Source organism: Chiloscyllium plagiosum, chromosome 6 (assembly GCF_004010195.1).
Source record: "Chiloscyllium plagiosum isolate BGI_BamShark_2017 chromosome 6, ASM401019v2, whole genome shotgun sequence".
In the NCBI taxonomy this organism is placed as follows: domain Eukaryota; kingdom Metazoa; phylum Chordata; class Chondrichthyes; order Orectolobiformes; family Hemiscylliidae; genus Chiloscyllium; species Chiloscyllium plagiosum.
Genome location: NC_057715.1, coordinates 55,959,070 through 55,976,126, shown reverse-complemented (window position 1 = coordinate 55,976,126; position 17,057 = coordinate 55,959,070). Strand labels below are relative to the sequence as shown.

At 41.3% G+C, this 17,057-nt stretch overlaps 1 protein-coding gene across 1 annotated transcript; it reads right to left on the bottom strand.

Moving 5' to 3' along the window:
• Nucleotides 1–12,069: 12,069 nt before the first annotated feature.
• On the bottom strand, nucleotides 12,070–16,178 carry fzd4 (frizzled class receptor 4). Its single transcript, XM_043691566.1, has 2 exons — nucleotides 15,194–16,178; nucleotides 12,070–14,282 (listed from the first exon to the last, which is right to left on the bottom strand). The coding sequence occupies exons 1-2, from the start codon at nucleotides 15,446–15,448 to the stop codon at nucleotides 12,951–12,953; spliced, it is 1,587 nt and encodes a 528-aa protein (XP_043547501.1). The 5' UTR covers nucleotides 15,449–16,178; the 3' UTR covers nucleotides 12,070–12,950.
• Nucleotides 16,179–17,057: the final 879 nt, after the last annotated feature.

The window sequence follows — 17,057 nt, the reverse complement described above, 5'->3', positions numbered from 1 at the left end:
AATTGTAACAAGGTGAGCTAGGTGGGCTTCGTAGAATATGGTTTCTCTGATTGGGGCTGTTAATCTGGTCCAAGCAGGGAGCCCTGGCTGACAGATAAAAACAGGAAAGTCATACATCTTGTTCACTCTGGCAGCTGACTCTGAAGGAACTGGATCAGTGTCAAGGAAATATCCTGGGTAAATAAAGAGTGACTTGGTGATGGGATAATAGCATTTGTGCAGTTATTTCACTGTTTATGTCTTTTTAACATCTACTACTATCTTCTTTACTGTTTGTTACATTTTCAAGCGTTGAGCCATCTGCAAATTCTGCAACTACCCTTTCATCCTCAAATCTAAGCTATTAATTTATTTAAAAGCAGAAATGTTCCTAATGTAGACTCTTAGGACATTATACTGATTATATCTCTCGCAACAAATATATATTTATATATACACACACACACTTCTACTGTATCTATCGGCATTACAACTCTCCCTTCAGTCTCAAGAACAACCATTCACCGTAACACTTTTTTAACCTTTTGTCAATTTTGTATCCATAATGTTACTACTTTTTTAATCACATGGGTTTCAAGTTTTCTACGTAATATAATTTAGTAAGTTGCTTTGGAAGCCCACTTATAGAATGGACTGTATATCCATTTTTGTTAAATCCTCAAAATTTGATCAATGGAATAAATCATAATTTGTCCTCAACAAATCCATATTAGGTCTTCTTTCTTTGTCTATGCTTTTCCAAGTGACCAGTGATTTTCTCCAAGATTACTGTTTTTAAAAGCATCCCCATATTAAATTGCCAGATTTATCTTCCTCTCATCTTTGAACAAAAAAATAATATTTGCACTCCTCTCACTGTTTGGCACTACCAGTGATTGCACAAAGGGTCTATTCTCATGCTGTATGACTCTATGACTATGACTCGACTGGATATTAGGCAAGCAGTCTGATAACTTTGAGAAGGCTAGGTAGATTAGCCATGGTAAATGTAGGGTTACAGGAATAGAGTGGGGATGAAAGATGCTCTTTGGTGGGATGGTCTTTGGAGGGTCAGTGAACTGGTTGGCCTCCATCTGCACTGTTCTATTAGTCTAAGGGGTTGCGAGAGGTGATGGTGAGGTAGAGCTGGGTGTTATCAATTCACTTGTGGAAACTGACTCGGTTGTGGAGTAATGTAATCGAGGGACAGCAGTTAGATGAGATGTTGGGGGAGTTCCAAGGATTGCTCCTTGGGAAACACTAAAGGAAAACAGCAAGGACACATGAAGAGACTTTAGCTACAAGGGGACAAATGAGAATGAAGCTAGACAAGCATAATCAGCTCAACAGCACTAGAGTGACATTAGAGGAAGCTGGTGCAGTAAATTGCATCAAAAGCTTCAGGCAGGTCAAGAAAGATGAAGAGATGTATTTCCTTCCAGTTCAGCAAAACGTTTATCAAACATTGCAAATGGTAGCAATTGCAGGGTGATTCAACTGTCCACAGCTCATAGGTTTACTAAAAAGAAAATCAACTAGTTCCTGGTACTGGACACCAACCATTACTGAAAGGTCACCCTCATGGGTATCAGGTGAGAAGATTGTTCTCTACAATCACTATTTGAGCCATACTTTCAAAACAAGTTATTTAAAAAGATGATGGAAATGCAATCAGTACATGTAAAATTGCACCCCATTGAAGGAGTCAATGTTCCTGAGAGCAGAGAAAACTGGAACATAATTTGGAGATGCCAGTGTTGGACTGGGGTGTACAAAGTTAAAAATCACACAACACCATGTTATAGTCCAACTGGTTTATTTGGAAACACTAGCTTTCACAACCACCTGATGAAGTGCAGTGCTCCGAAAACTAGTGTTTCTAAATGAATCTGTTGGACTATAACCTGGTGCTGTGTGATTTTTAACTTTGTAAAACTGGAACAAGTTGTTTAAAACTAAAGCTGGTCAGAAGGTGGCACTGAAGGTTCATCCATCCGTTTACTCGCCCATTAATGGCCTGTAAAATTCAGCCCTGAGTTTGAGAATGGCCTCAGAAACCTATATGGAAGATTGATTAACTCAAAAATTAGGGAATGCAGTTGGCTCCAAAGACAATGCTTCAGTCTTCCAGCAGTTAACTGGATGAAAGTTCTAGTACTGAATATTGGGCAAGCGGTCAGACCGTTTTATTTCTGGGACATGGATGTCATTCCTTTAGGCAGCATTTACTGTCCATCCATAACCACCCTTGAGAAAGCAATAGTTAAGTTGCTGTCTTGAACTATTGCAGTCTATGTGCTGGAGGTACACCCATAATGCTATTAGTGAATCAGTTCCAGAATTTTGATCATAAGTCAGTGAAGGAAAGGCAATATAGTTCCAGAAATGCTGTTTCTAGGTCCACAGTTTAACTATAATATCCTAACTGCACACCTCATACCCTCCCTCAAAACCTCCTTCCTCCCACCTGTTTGGCGTAGGCCTGACTCTTCCCTGAGATCTGCCTAGTATTCAAGCACTTGAAACTGACAGGCTGTCTAAAGCACTCAATTTTTGTTCCATGTCTGTCTACAACATGCTGCCAAAACCTAGCTGTCAAAATGTCAATGTCTCACATTGATATTATTAGCTGCCCAAAACCACCTGGAGACAAAATCCATCTTAGAGGAAATCAAGCAAAACAGGAATCAAAACTCAATAACTCTTTTCTGTTCCGCTTTGAGTGTGGACAATATAGGGATAGTTGTCTGATTCAAGTGGATTCTTCATTAATATTGGCTAATTCAGGTTCAATCACTAAGAAATGGCATCAAGGTGATTTCAAAGGTCTACTGGCCAGAGCAACAATTAGTGTCACTCCAATAAATGAAACCTCCCAGACAACCAATATTTTTGTGGGGCCCTGATGAGCAAGAAAATTCTTCCAAGCTCCTTTCCCATCTGAAAAATCCTCTAAATCCGCTTCTTCCATCCTACCAACCTCCACCATTATGATTAGGTTGTGGTTCACTAAAACCATAAATAGAACGTGAGGGTAAACTTGAATAGGGAATATTTTATTGTGCATCCTCTCAGCTCCACAGTTGATTTTAGACTGCCTCCCGTATCTCCTGCTCCCGTGTCACCTGACTTGCTCTCTTAAAAGGCAACATATATGTTGCTGCTATTGTCTCTTTCCTGGGTATGGCCAACGCTGCCTTGGAGACACATGATTTGTTGACACCACTGGTCCTATCCAGGCCATCTCAACATTCTGAGGGACTTTCCCCAGTTGGTGACGCGCTGCGAGCAGCTGGTCTCTGTGTTTCTTCCAGACCAGTTCATCCAGCCTGTGCTATATATGATAACCATCCTGTTTATGTGACCATCACCACTGGGAACCATTTTTCTCAAGACGTATAATTCCGGGCCAACACGCGCTCTCCGTTTTGGAATACCCCTAACCTTGAAGGTTCCCTTCTGACCATCTGTTCTTCTTGATTTTGCTCTACCATCATTCTGGTCTCTTCCGGCTATATTAAGTTAAACATGGTTCTCAGCTGGAGATTGAATATTAAGGACATTAAGGTTGTTGTGTCTGGCATGTTCCTATACATGCGGAGGAGCTTGTTGAGCCACCATCGTAGTGAACCCTCCCCTTATGAGGCCTTTAAGATCTGCTTCAAAGTTTCTCCAAATCTCTCCACCTGGCCATTTGCTGCAGGGTGATATGGAATTGATCTCACATGGCTGACTCCATAATTTTCCAGGTGCTCCTCGAACTCTTGCACTATAAACTGTGGACCATTGTCATTCACAACTTATTAGGGGTTCCAGAACCTAGGAAATATTTCATTGAGTCGATCTATCATTGCTTCCACTGATACCAGCTTCATGACCACCACCTCAAGCCTCTTGGAGTGGGCATCCATGACCGCTAGTAATATCCATCGCTCTACTGGTCCAGCAAAATCGACATGATCCACTGCCATGGTGACTGAAACCAGTTCTATGGTGAAGGGGTGACAATGGTAGCACCTTCCTTACTAATGCTCAGGATTCACATGATCCTGCTTCCTCCTTAATGTGAAAGTCCACAATTCATCACCAAACGTAGCTCCTGGCTATCTCCTTCATTCACAACATGCCTGGGTGCCTTTGGTGCACTTGTTTCAGCACATTTCCTCTTAATGAGGTGGGATACAAACTGTTATTATCTACATTAAATACTCCTCTGACACAGACAACTCCCACCTCCTGGACAGGTAATTCTGAGCAGTTCCTATGACATGCCCTACCTTTCAGGAAGAAGTCCACCACTTGGCTCAAGATCAGGTCATTCCAGGTACTGACTCACTGACAATATGTTGTCTTCTTTGGAAAAGTACATGATTTTCAGGTTCCAGTTGGAACATCCTTATTTCCCAACTGTGGTAACTTTGATACAATGTTTATTACTATGTTTATCCACCTGTCGGTATCTGCTGTCATATGAGTAAGCTAAAAGAGTCAGTGCCTGTCCTTGCAGGTTTGCTGCCACCATTGACAGTATTCCCATATACGGCCCAAAATGGTGGTTAGTGGCTTGTGGTCTGTTGACAACATGAAGTACCTGCCATAAAGGAAATGGATGAACTTCTTAACATCGAACGCTGTGACCAATCCTTCCTTTTCCACTTGGCATATTTCTCCTCCATCTTCGCTAGTGACCTCGATGCAAATGTGATAGGCCTTTCCTCTCCATTTGGCAAGATGTGTGACAGTACAGCGCCATCCCTATAAGGCAAGGCATCACATGCTAGCTGCAGTGCCAACTTCGGGTCAAAATGAGTCAACACCTCTGAAGAAAACTTTCAGTTGACACACATCTTCTGGTCTAGAAGTCTTCATGATAGCCTCCAGCTTTTTGGGCACCTTGTATAGTCCATTGTCATTGATTCCATGGCCCAAGTATTCTATGCAGTCTTAAAAAAAACTCACATTTCTCCCTTTTTACTTGTAGGCCATGCTCCTGCAACCTATTTAGAGTTTATTCTCGGTTTTTCAAATGCACCTCTCTGGAAGATCCAGTAATCAAAATATCATCCAGATAATATTGGATACCCGGTAATCAACTCAAAATTTAGCCCATGGCCCTCAGGAACACAGCCAGTGCTGTTGTGATGGCAAAAGGAAGTCGTTTGTAGTTGAACAGTTCCTTGTGTGTCACTATCATCAGTGGTGGCTGGGACGCCTTCGCGACCCCAACCTACAAGTAGGCCTGTGACAGATCCATTTTTGAGAATGCCTTTCCCCCAGCTAGTCCACTGAATAGATATTCCATGAGTGGAAGTAGATATTTATCCGCACACAGGGCTGGGTTGACTGTGACCTTAAAGTCACCAAAGAGTCTCACCATACCATCTATTCTTTAAGACAGGGATGGTTGGAGTGGTCTATTCACTGATTGTTACTGGTTCTAATGCTCCCAGTTTCACCAGTTTTCCAGTTCTGCTTTCATTTTAGGCCGGGAGAAAGTGAGGACTGCAGATGCTGGAGACCAGAGTTGAAAAGTGTGGTGCTGGAAAAACACAGCGGGTCAGGCAGCATCTGAGGAGCAGGAAAATCAATGTTTCGTCCATTCACATCTTTCATGCAAAATGATGTTCAATTTTATTGCATATTTCATTTCTTACTGGATATGGAACTAAACTTCCCAAATTCACTTAAGATGCTCCGGCAAGAAATCGGATGCATTAGCTCTGGTCTTTAGGGGTGCTACAATTGCCCTCACATCTTTAAAATAACTTTTGTGTTATGCATGAGGATTGGCTATATATTCGCATGCAGTGATTATCAATCACAGGTCTACAGAGTAGGCAAATCATGATATCAATTCATATGTAACACTGACTTGACACCAGCAGTACTGTTTTGGAAATCAATGCTTCAGTCAACTTCCTCTCATAACCTCATAACAGCTAAACACAGGTTCAGTAGCAGATAGAATCCCTGGGACACAATGAAAAGGGATCCTCGACTAGTTACAGTTTAATTGTTTAGCGATTTCTTATTTGCAGAATTGCTCCAACTCTGCAAATTTTGATAATTTCTACAATCGTTTGAAGCTGAAAAAGTCAACAGGGAGTGGTGTAATAATGCTGAAGGGCATTTTATTAACTTCAAGGTTTTGACCCTTGATATCTGATGGTGGTGTACCATTGGACATTCCACTCAAAATATAGTAAAGTTTGAAAATGAGAAAAGCAGGGCAGGCTGTTGGAAGCAGCAGGAGGAGAAAACGGAGAATGAAAGTCCATATTTGCCTCGGGTGATTAGGGTGCAATTCTCCTACCTGAACCCCAGCAATGAACAAAACCTGAGCTTCAGTAAAGACCTCCTCTCTATAATCTGTTACCTGCTGCAGCCATAACTGCAATGTCAGAGAGAGGCAAGAACTGCACTGCCAGTGGCTGTGCGGGTAATCGTAGCACTGAATTTTCTCTATTTGGATCTTTGGCGATTAGAATTCTGAGTATTTGTAACATTGCCGTTTTCTGCCCACTGTAATCTGGGGGCTGTCAATGAAATTCACTACTCTGTTTGCTGAAGTCAGTCAAATGAAATGAATACATAGATCTGTTTTGTTTGCAGGTTTCCCCATGTACAGAATGCCATTGCTTGTATATAATTCACTGCAAATACTTACATGCAAGCAGTAGCATTCTGTACCATGGGGAAACTTGCAAACAGTCCAGAAACAAGAAAGATTCCACTCCCTCAATGTCAAGTTACTGTGTACTGATAGACAGTTACTGACATGCTAACGCAATGCATCTGCTTCATGGATCGCTTTGGAGAAGCCTTACAGTACATAGCAGAATAGGTGTGAAGATTTATAGTTGCCTGCCTCATGCTTACTACTTCATCATGCTGTCCTTGCCAGCAGCTATGTAATAAACGGGAGTAGCAGGAACATGAGTAGGAGGAGGAGCAGAAGCAGAGGAGGTGGCAAAATATGCAGTCACTTTCTTCCCAGCCTGTCTTTGAAGACCTAACCTGGTGCAATACAAATAACCACAGCTCTATTTCCTCTTTGCCAATGGGCTCCACACCTTAATTGCCCGCTGTCACTGAACACTGTCTGCTTTGCCACAATGCAAAAATAAAACGTATGGTAAAGAAAATATTCCAAAATAAGTTTATAAGTGAAATAATTCCACATTGCATATATCTGACAAGTAATCACCCATGCACAGTCCCTCAGAAAATATCCTCTCTGCACTGATGACTGTCATGCTCCCACAAAGTGCTATCTTGGTGATGGAAGGCTGCTGGGATTCAATGGAGGAAATTTTAGATGGCTTTGGAGGATGTGCTCAAACAGATCTGAGCCTAGAAAACCTTGACTTTGAACTACACCATCTTGGCATGTGTAGCACAACTGGATGAACTAAAAAATGAAAAAACACGAAGGGCACTGGGAAATGAATAACATCTTCCTGAAAGACAACAATAGGCCATTGCTACTCCTATAGGGTGGCACCTCAGTGTCTTCGTATTCTATTGAGGAAAGATTGCTGAAATGCACACTGATATCCACAGCCAGGATAGCAATCTAATCTTGAATTACAACAGTTGGAGCTTTCACTGCAGCACTCAAACTTTGGATCGCCGCTGCGTTTGTTACCTTGGAAAGTGCAGCATTGATACTGTGTCATTGCTGAGTCCACAAATGTGCATGGAGCTGGTCACCATTTCCATTTTGTCAGGGATGGCTTCTAAGCTTTGGACAAAGCCCAGGGGGAAATTTGAACCACCATGCTCCTGAATCTTGACCACAGCTTTCTTACAATAGCCAAGTTTTGATTGGCATATTCATCAACATTCTTCCATGTCCTGCACTTTCAAAATCTTCATGTGCATCCTCTGCAGCAAAATCATACCTCTCCTCACCACTCTGGCTGCAGTTCACTCATGTCTAATACCTCACCATGTCAATCAAGCCTCAATAACACCTGCAGAGTCAGTACAGAAGCTGGTTGCTGTGTCAATGAGATCAAGTGGGGAAGTTGTGTCTTCAACATCAATCCCCTGTTTGTGTTCCTCTGCCTAACTAGGTTGCACCGCCTGCTCAGCTGAAAGGAAAAGGTTCAAGGATAAGTTTGTGGTATAGTAAGGTATTTTGTGGGTTTAGATGTGTAGTAGTGGATAGAGAGTAGTGGATGCATACTTCACAATTGAAGTTCTTAATAAGAAAAATATACTTGCAATTTTTAATGTCCAGAGCATTAATTGGGCATGGAAAGCATCAAGGTAGAGTTACATAATTGTAAAAATAATGAGCTAACAAGTGGGGTGGACATTATGTGCTCTACTCAATGTCCTCTTCACTTGGTTGATCCTGTTGCCTTTGGCTACATATTACCTTATCCTGCAAAATTGAAGGACGTGTGTGAGTGTCATACAAATTGCTTGTTCTTGTTGTAATGTTTGAATAGCTAGAATGTGTGAAATGTGATATGTGGTTACATTGGTCATTGGTCTAGCAATGATAACTGTAAGAGTGAGATGAAACATATGAATGTTGGAAATGAAGCCTGATTGATATAAATTATTGAAAATCATGTGATGACTATATGATGATTTAAGCAGTGGCCCAAGTCAGTGCTATACTTGGTAGGAAATTACATTTGAATATGCATCACTGACATTGACCAGTAGTGTAAGGTTATTAAATGTCTTGTGGGACTGCATCTAAAACTTGACTTGACTCTTGGCTAACAGTGCACATTGCGTTTTGGCAATAGCCATATGACATGAAACAGACCCTTCAGTGCAACTCCATACCAACCAAATTTCCAAAACTAAACCTCTCCCACTTGCTTGCATTTGGCCCAGATCCCTCTAAATCTTTCCTTATTCATGTACCTGTCCAAATGTCTTTTAAGTGTTTAATTGTACCAGCATCTATCACTTCCTCTGGCAGTTTATTCCACATACAAACCACACAGTGTAAAAAAGCTGGCCCCCAGGTCCTGTTTAAATCTTTCTCCTCTCATCTTAAAAATGTGGCAATCTGTGTGGAAGGCCTTTTTCCCTCTGCAAGGAGAAAGTGAGGTCTGCAGATGCTGGAGATCAAAGTTGAAACTTTATTGCTGGAACAGCACAGCAGGTCAGGCAGCATCCAGGGAACAGGAGATTCGACGTTTCGGGCACAGGCCCTTCTGGCCATTCCTGAAGAAGGGCCTGTGCCCGAAACATCGAATCTCCTGTTCCCTGGATGCTGCCTGACCTGCTGTGCTGTTCCAGCAATAAAGTTTCAACTTTGATATGCAGCAAGACCTAACTTGGAGATGTTGGTAGTGGACTGTGGTGGACAAAGATAAAAATCACACAACACCAGGTTATAGTCCAACAGGTTTATTTGGAAACACTAGCTTTCAAGGCACTGCTTCTTCATTAGGTGGTTGTGGAGAATAAGGTCATAAAACAGCATTTATATCCAAATGAGTACAGTGTCATGGAGATGTGATGATACATTAAACAATTTAAGATAAATTTAGGATGGGATGTGTTGGTTTCTGTTCTTTGGTATGTAAATCCCAGAACTTCTTTCTAACTTTATTGCTGGAACAGCACAGCAGGTCAGGCAGCATCTAGGGAACAGTAGATTCGACGTTTCGGGCACATGCCCTTCTTCAGGAATGAGCAGAGAGTGTTCAGCAGGAGAAGATAAAAGGTAGGGAGGAGGGACTTGGTGGAGGGGCGTTGGAAATGTGATAGGTGGAAAGAGGTCAAGGTGAGGGTGATAGGTCGGAGTAGGATGGAGGCGGAGAGGTCAAGAAGAAGACTGCAGGTCAGGAGGGCGGTGCCGGGCTGGAGGGATTCGGCTGAGACAAGTTGGGGGGAGGGGGGATGAAGAAACTGGTGAAGTCCAAGTTCTTCCCCTGTGGTTGGAGGGTTCCCAGTCGGAAGATAAGACGCTCCTCCTCCGACCGTCAGAGAGCACCTCTGGGCCAACCCAATCACCCTGTAGCACAGCATTTCCACTCCCCCTCCCACTCCACCGAGGATATGCAGGTCATTGGACTCATCCACCGCCAAACCACAACAACGCGACGGTCGGAGGAGGAGCGTCTTATCTTCCGACTGGGATCCCTCCAACCGCAGGGGATGAACTTGGACTTCACCAGTTTCTTCATCCCCCTCCCCCCCCCTTGTCTCAGCCGGATCCCTCCCGCCCGGCACCGCCTTCCTGGCCTGCAGTCTTCTTCTTGACCTCTCCGCCTCCATCCTACTCCGACCTATCACCCTCACCTTGACCTCTTTCCACCTATCACATTTCCAACGCCCCTCCTCCAAGTCCCTCCTCCCTACCTTTTATCTTCTCCTGCTGAACACTCTCTGCTCATTCCTGAAGAAGGGCCTGTGCCCGAAACGTCGAATCTCCTGTTCCCTGGATGCTGCCTGACCTGCTGTGCTGTTCCAGCAATAAAGTTTCAACTTTTTCCCTCTGCAGCCATCTCTCTCCCTTTGCATCTCCTCCACCAAAGACCTTCAGCTCGATGTGAGTAAACTTTGCAGCTTATACTCAATTCTGTTGCGCTTTTCCTCATCCTTTGTCAAGTCATATCCTCTTTAGCCATGATTTCAACATCTGCTTGAGCCACAATATATCTTCCCTGATTGTATGATCTAAGAGATGCAGGCTACTATTATGTATTTCTGATCAATCATGTTATCGGTCTCCTGCAGAATTGGCAGCCAATGGCAAAATTGGTGTGCACGTTGCACTCAAAAGGCACGGGTGAACTGCACATTGTATTCCTTACACTAATTCTCAGGGTCTTTCTACTTTTGCCCCAATATCATTCCCAGAGAGGTATATGAGACATATTTTCATCAGAATCTGTTAACATTTTTATTTTAAAATTCACCACTTGTACAAATAAGGAATGAGAAATTTAATTTTGCTTTCCTCAGGTACAAATGAAATTTAAATAAGACCAGACAAAAACATAAATTAGAAATTTACATCACTTACATTTACAAGTAATAATAAATGGTTTTTGACATTTCCTTTGAAAACTGTAGCAAATCCTGAATGGCTGTTTATTTATTCAGGTAATGTGAACCCCAAAACAATGTGGGATTCATCTGTACTAAACACAGGATATGCTCGAGGGCATTTGCAAAACAACATCAAATAGTTATTAATGGAATACAAACTGGCATTGAATAACTGAATACTTTGTATACCTTCACAATGAGTAAGAGAATGATTGTAAAACTACAGACACGCTAATAAGTAACTAACCTTTCGCATTAGTTTTCTCTTCTTACAATGAAGCAGAGTTTCACGTGTCTATTTATAACAAGAGTTATTGTCCACGGACAAAAATAAACAAGTCAAACTTAAAATTAACTGCATAGTCAGCCCACAGAGCTCAATACAACAAATAAGATTTAGTTTGGGTTGTATCCTCTGTGATATTAATCAATAGAGAATAATATCTCTTTATCCCTCAACAGTTTTGAACCTACAGCTATCAACTAAATATCACCATGGTTAAACTTTTGAGTACTGAATTTCACTAGTCACTTACAAAACATATCAGCAGTTTCCAACATATCATATTACTTGAAAGGTTGTTGCTCTATGAAATTTGAATGATGAATATTGCAAGTATAACTGTAGGATTGGGAAATATAAAACATATAGATGGTAGAATGTTTACAGGGATATGGCTCTGAGTCTGATCCAAAGTAGCAACATACATTAAAATGATTGAAGCTTCTGTATGGTACGTATTACTCATCCCCATCTATTTTGAATGGAAAATACTTATTCTTGGATCTTCTGCCTCTTTAGTGAAATGTATACAATTGTATAAAAACAGAAAATGCTAGGAATCACAACTGCAAATAGAGACAAATTATGACATTTCAAGTTAAGATTATCCCACTAAAATATTCGAAGTGTCCTAACTGTGCCTTTTATTCTTACAACACTGACTTACCCACTGTGTATTTCTCAAACTTACTATGTTTAGTTTGATCGTGCACCTTGAGTAAAGTTTTGATTTTTTAAATTATACAATTGCATAAACAACTGGGTTCTCTTAATAGATCTTTAATTTTAGAAGCTTAAAACCAACAGTGCTCAAAGAATTAGTTATGATGGATCCCTGGGGAGCCTGTCACAGCAAAACATAGAAAATATCCTTCAGTGTTGCCCTGAATGAAGCAGCTTGCAGTCAATTTGCATTTAAGGCTCAGAGAATTTCAAGCACCTGACAAACATTTCTTCACACAGGTCATTCCGTTATGTTTAAAATATTCATGCAGAATAATACATAAAACCAGCAGACCCACTTCTGTGCTTAAACATTTGTAAATAATAGCCTACTTCATTTATCCAAAAATTAGGAGGTATAGCACACCATGTTGTCTAGATTGTAATGTTGGCTATTGGTGGTGCTTCAACCACACATTCATATTTAGCTCCACATTTCCAGTGTACCAAATTTAATGTCTATATGAGATGGATGAGTTGTTCTTCAACTAAAATAAAACTAATTTTGTCACAGATCTATCTATTTAGACATTGTAATGCTTTTCGAGTATCACGGTTATTTATCCAAAGTTTCATTAAAGAACTACAGTATTACTCTCTTTTCTTTGGTTTACATACACTGCTTTTCCAAAAGTACAGTAAGAACTACTAAAATACAATACACAAAAGATATAAAATTCCACAATCTTGGACCAAATGTTCATATAAAGTCATATTCTATTTTATTGTAGACTTAGGAAACATTTTTGTTCAGTAATGTACATTGGTTTCCAACTGATTTTCTTCAGTACAAAGGCACATTCTCACTTATTTTGAAGTTTCTATAAGAGATGGGACACAGCAAATTTCTCTGTGATGCTTTGAAATCAAGCTTTTGTAAACAAACAAAAAGCGACACCATTACATGTTTCTTCCCATATATATATATACACACTTATACAACAGTTTCACTGCCTTTTGCTGGTTTAACCCAGCCATCTCCACGTTTATCTCGTTTCGTTTTTCCAGAACTCACAAGTCTGTTTGAACACTTTTGCCAAGTATGTAATGTCTTTGCAGACCAAATCCACATGCCAGAAGTGATGCCCACCAACAAAGACATAAAGATCTTTAACATTTCAACAGCTGTATTGGAATCATCTGCTGAATACTTGAAAAGGTTCCAGTTTGATATTTCATAAAAGTAGCAGGCAATGACACAGGTGGCAGGTACTGTATACAGAACCGAAAAGACGCCAATTTTTACCATCAGTCTTTCTAGCTTGTCTGTTTTTGTTCCATCTTTCTGAAGATTAGATCTGATTTTGAACAATGCCACCAGGCCAGCTGCAATGAACAAAGTTCCTATGACTAAATATGTGAATAAAGGCGCAACCACAAACCCAGTGACTGCATCAATGTTCTGGTTTCCAACATAACACAAACCCGTGAGTTCATCAGCATCTACTAGTCGCATGATTAGTATAACAATAGTCTTCACCGCTGGGATGGCCCATGCTGCAATGTGGAAGTAGGAACTATGCATCTCTATTGCTTCATGTCCCCATTTCAGACCAGCGGCCAAGAACCAAGTAAGTGTCAAAATTACCCACCAGATGGAGCTCGCCATCCCAAAAAAGTACATCAGCAAGAAAACAATGGCACATCCAGTATTTTTGAGTCCTTCTTGAATTAACACCGGCTCGGCGGCATCGTCGAAGTCACATGATATACGTTCCCTGCCTATTGTAAGCCGCACTATGTAGGCAATGCTATATATATTATAGCACATGCTCAAGAAAATAATCGGTCGCTCTGGGTACGAGAACCGAGAAGAATCGATGACGAATGTCAGAACTGTGAATGCTGTCGATAGAAAACACAGACTGGCCCAAACTGCCATCCAAATGTCTGTGAACTCTTTGGCAGATCTACTGAACAAACCGACATCGTAACCACATTTCAGGGCACAAGTGAGACTTCTCTTGACCCAGATATAGTTATCCAACTTGCCCCCCATGTTCAGACACTCCTCTTCTGCTGAGATGGATATTTTGTTAGTATGATAGGGGACATCCTCGTCCCCGGGCCCCTCCATACACATATAATTGTGGTCGTTTTGCGGTGGGAATTTGCTGCAGTTTAATGTCTCGGGCCAGTAGAAACCTAATTCCTTCAGAACAGGTTCACATCTCCGCTTCACAGATTGGCACATGCTGCCGCACGGGCCGATCGGGATGTCGATTTTTTCCGTGCACATCGGCACATAAACAGAGCATAAAAAAAACTGTGAAGAAAAGCAAAGTGATCAATCAAAAGAGTAAACACCAAACACGACAAAATTCCACTCCCCCGTGATACATCTTTACAAGCTGCTATGTACTGCCGTTGTGTACGGTGCGGTTCAGTCTCAATCTCGGGAAGGTAACCATTTCATTCTCAAATGAATGACCGTTTCGATGAACTGACTCACAGGGGGAACAGCTTAATCACTTACCTGCGAAATCGCGGCTGACGGGCCTTTCGTCAAAAGCGCGGTTCAACATTTACAAGTACCTTTCATCAGAAAAGCACCGAACAAACTAACATGAATTATTAGTAAGGAAAGCAAGAGTCCGTCTTAAGCATAAATCAACTCCTGTGCAGAGACTTGCCCGTCAAGCGGGCATATAAATTGCTGAATATCTGAAGGATCCTTTCGAAGAAAACCATCACATAATTGTCTCTTGTTCCAACGTCTACTTGGCATAAGGGAAGATTTTAATTGCCATCGAAAGATGGAAAAGCACTGCACGTATGATGGAAATATAGGTCACCTCTTTAAACTTTTTCAAAAAAAATTGTGTATATTCACATTTCCATTGTGTTTTAGCTCTTTATTGAATTGAAATTATATTGCAAAAAAAGGTAGTCAACGTTTTGTATCAGGATTGTATATGTTCTAAACTACGTCATTTGAAATCAAGTCATATTCCTCATGTGTCCTACATCAATATATATTAGTGTTTCAGGAAGTTTTAGCCACGATCCAAAGTTAGCAACCCTCATGTTCTAATTACTTGGAGCTTTCTGGCAATAGCGGCAATTTCCCAACTCTCACAGACTATTTGAAGTCAACTCAATAAACGTGCCCGCGCACTGACAACAACAGATATACTCTGAGAAACATTTTATATTCTGTCGTCCAATGTTACAAACCTGCAGTTGACTGGAACAGCCATATTGAATCAAAGGTGTAAAAGTTTGTAACAGTAACTCGGCGTCTGTTTGTAACTCGTGACCCAATGGATTCGGCATTTTGGTCACATTGTAGCCCAAATTCTGGCACATTGCTATTTTGATAGGATCACATCTCCGTTCGTCTTCGTCCCCATATCCTTTAACAGCGCCGAACTTATGCTGGAAGAAAATTAAGCAAAGCGCCAACAAATCCAGTGTCGAAAACCAATTCATCTCCAGTGGTCAAGATTTCCTAGTTCTGCTGCTGAAAAGCTGGAAAAGCAGAACGGTTAACGTTTAAGACGAACAGCGATCGTCTCTGCCACAGTTCGGTCACTTTGAGTTGATTTAATACTTAATCTTGTTTAACGCCATTTCTTGTCGGACAATCGACACAAATGGAATGAAATCATCTGTTAGCCGCGAACACCACAATATTAACAGATCAATGTCTAAAGTATTTGTCTCGAAGCCCCAAAAGATTATACATCTTAGTCCCAACTATTCCGCTGAAGGTGAAAGACGTCTCCTTCTCAGTTTAACGTGACCGAGAGTGCTGCTGCTCCTGACATCGCCACACATTGCTGTGTTCCCAAAGCAACCGCCAGTGAAAGTTGAGCAGGGAGGCGGCGCTGCCGAGCTCTCTGGGCTGAGCCCTGAACCTTACCGAAAGCGTCCAGGGCCAATCCAAAGGCTGTGCCTTTGACCGGGAGACTGCCTCCCTCCTGGCTTGTCAGTTTATTCCTTGCTCTTTAAGTTCTCCAGATCACCAGTGACAGTCTCGTGTTGCAGTGCAGAAATAACTTACATATTCGATTTGTGTGCCCCTCGAGATATGCATAATCACATTCAAATTGAATGAACATACGTAAGGCAGTCACAAATATTAGCCAGACTGTTTGGAGTTATTTCCGGCAACTTGCGAGCTCTTGGCTGTTTCTCTGCTGTGGTCAGTGCGGTTGTTCATAATCATGGTCGCAACTTTATATGTGAAACTGACGAAATAAAACTGTGATTACTATTATATTCTGTTATAGATATTGAAGAACTTTTGTTAAAAAAACATTCAGGCTTGCATTTGTCCATTTGATAAAGATGCATATTAGTATTGTGTTTTAATGTACCAAAAGTGTATTGCGCCCAGGGACGTTGCCCTTTGATAAGGAAAATCTCTGAGTTCGCAACACATTGATAAGTGCTTTCCACAATAATACCATGTTGAACAATTTTCATATAGGGGTCGGATCGTCGCTGAATAATAAAGCTGGATATCGTCACAGGGAAAATCATGACAATATAATTCAGAACGTTGCCGACATGAGACAATTGAAGGTTGTAATTATGGGGACAGAAAATATGAGAGCACCGAAGTTATGGAATGCTGAAACAAAAACAGATTACTGGAGAAACAAATGAAATCTGGCAGCATCGTTAACACTTCCAATGGTCACTGGACTCGAAACTCTGTTTCTCTCTCCATTTTTACTGCCAGATCTGCTGAGTTTCTCTAAAAATTTCTATTTTTGTTTCAGATCTCCAGCATCTGCAGTTCTTTATTTTAATATGTTATGCAGAATACCAGTTCGATCTCAATTGAAGTATTGACTATAGTTTTGATTGCAACATAGAGTCAGAGAGTCATAGAGATGTACAGCAAGGAAACAGACCCTTCGGTCCAATTCGTCCATGCCGACCAGATATCCCAACCCAATCTAGTCTCACCTGCCAGCACCCGGCCCATATCCCTCCAAACCCTTCCTATTCATATACCCATCCAAATGCCTCTTAAATGTTGCAATTGCCCCAGCCTCCATCACATCCTCTGGCAGCTCATTCCATACAC

Bases quoted from the DNA above. Each gene is read 5' to 3' on its own strand.
- fzd4 (XM_043691566.1), bottom strand. From the start codon at position 15,448: ATGAATTGGTTTTCGACACTGGATTTGTTGGCGCTTTGCTTAATTTTC. The intron at 14,283-15,193 runs GTTTGTAACATT...TTTTCTTCACAG, and splicing joins GCTGTTCCAGTCAACTGCAG to TTTTTTTTATGCTCTGTTTA.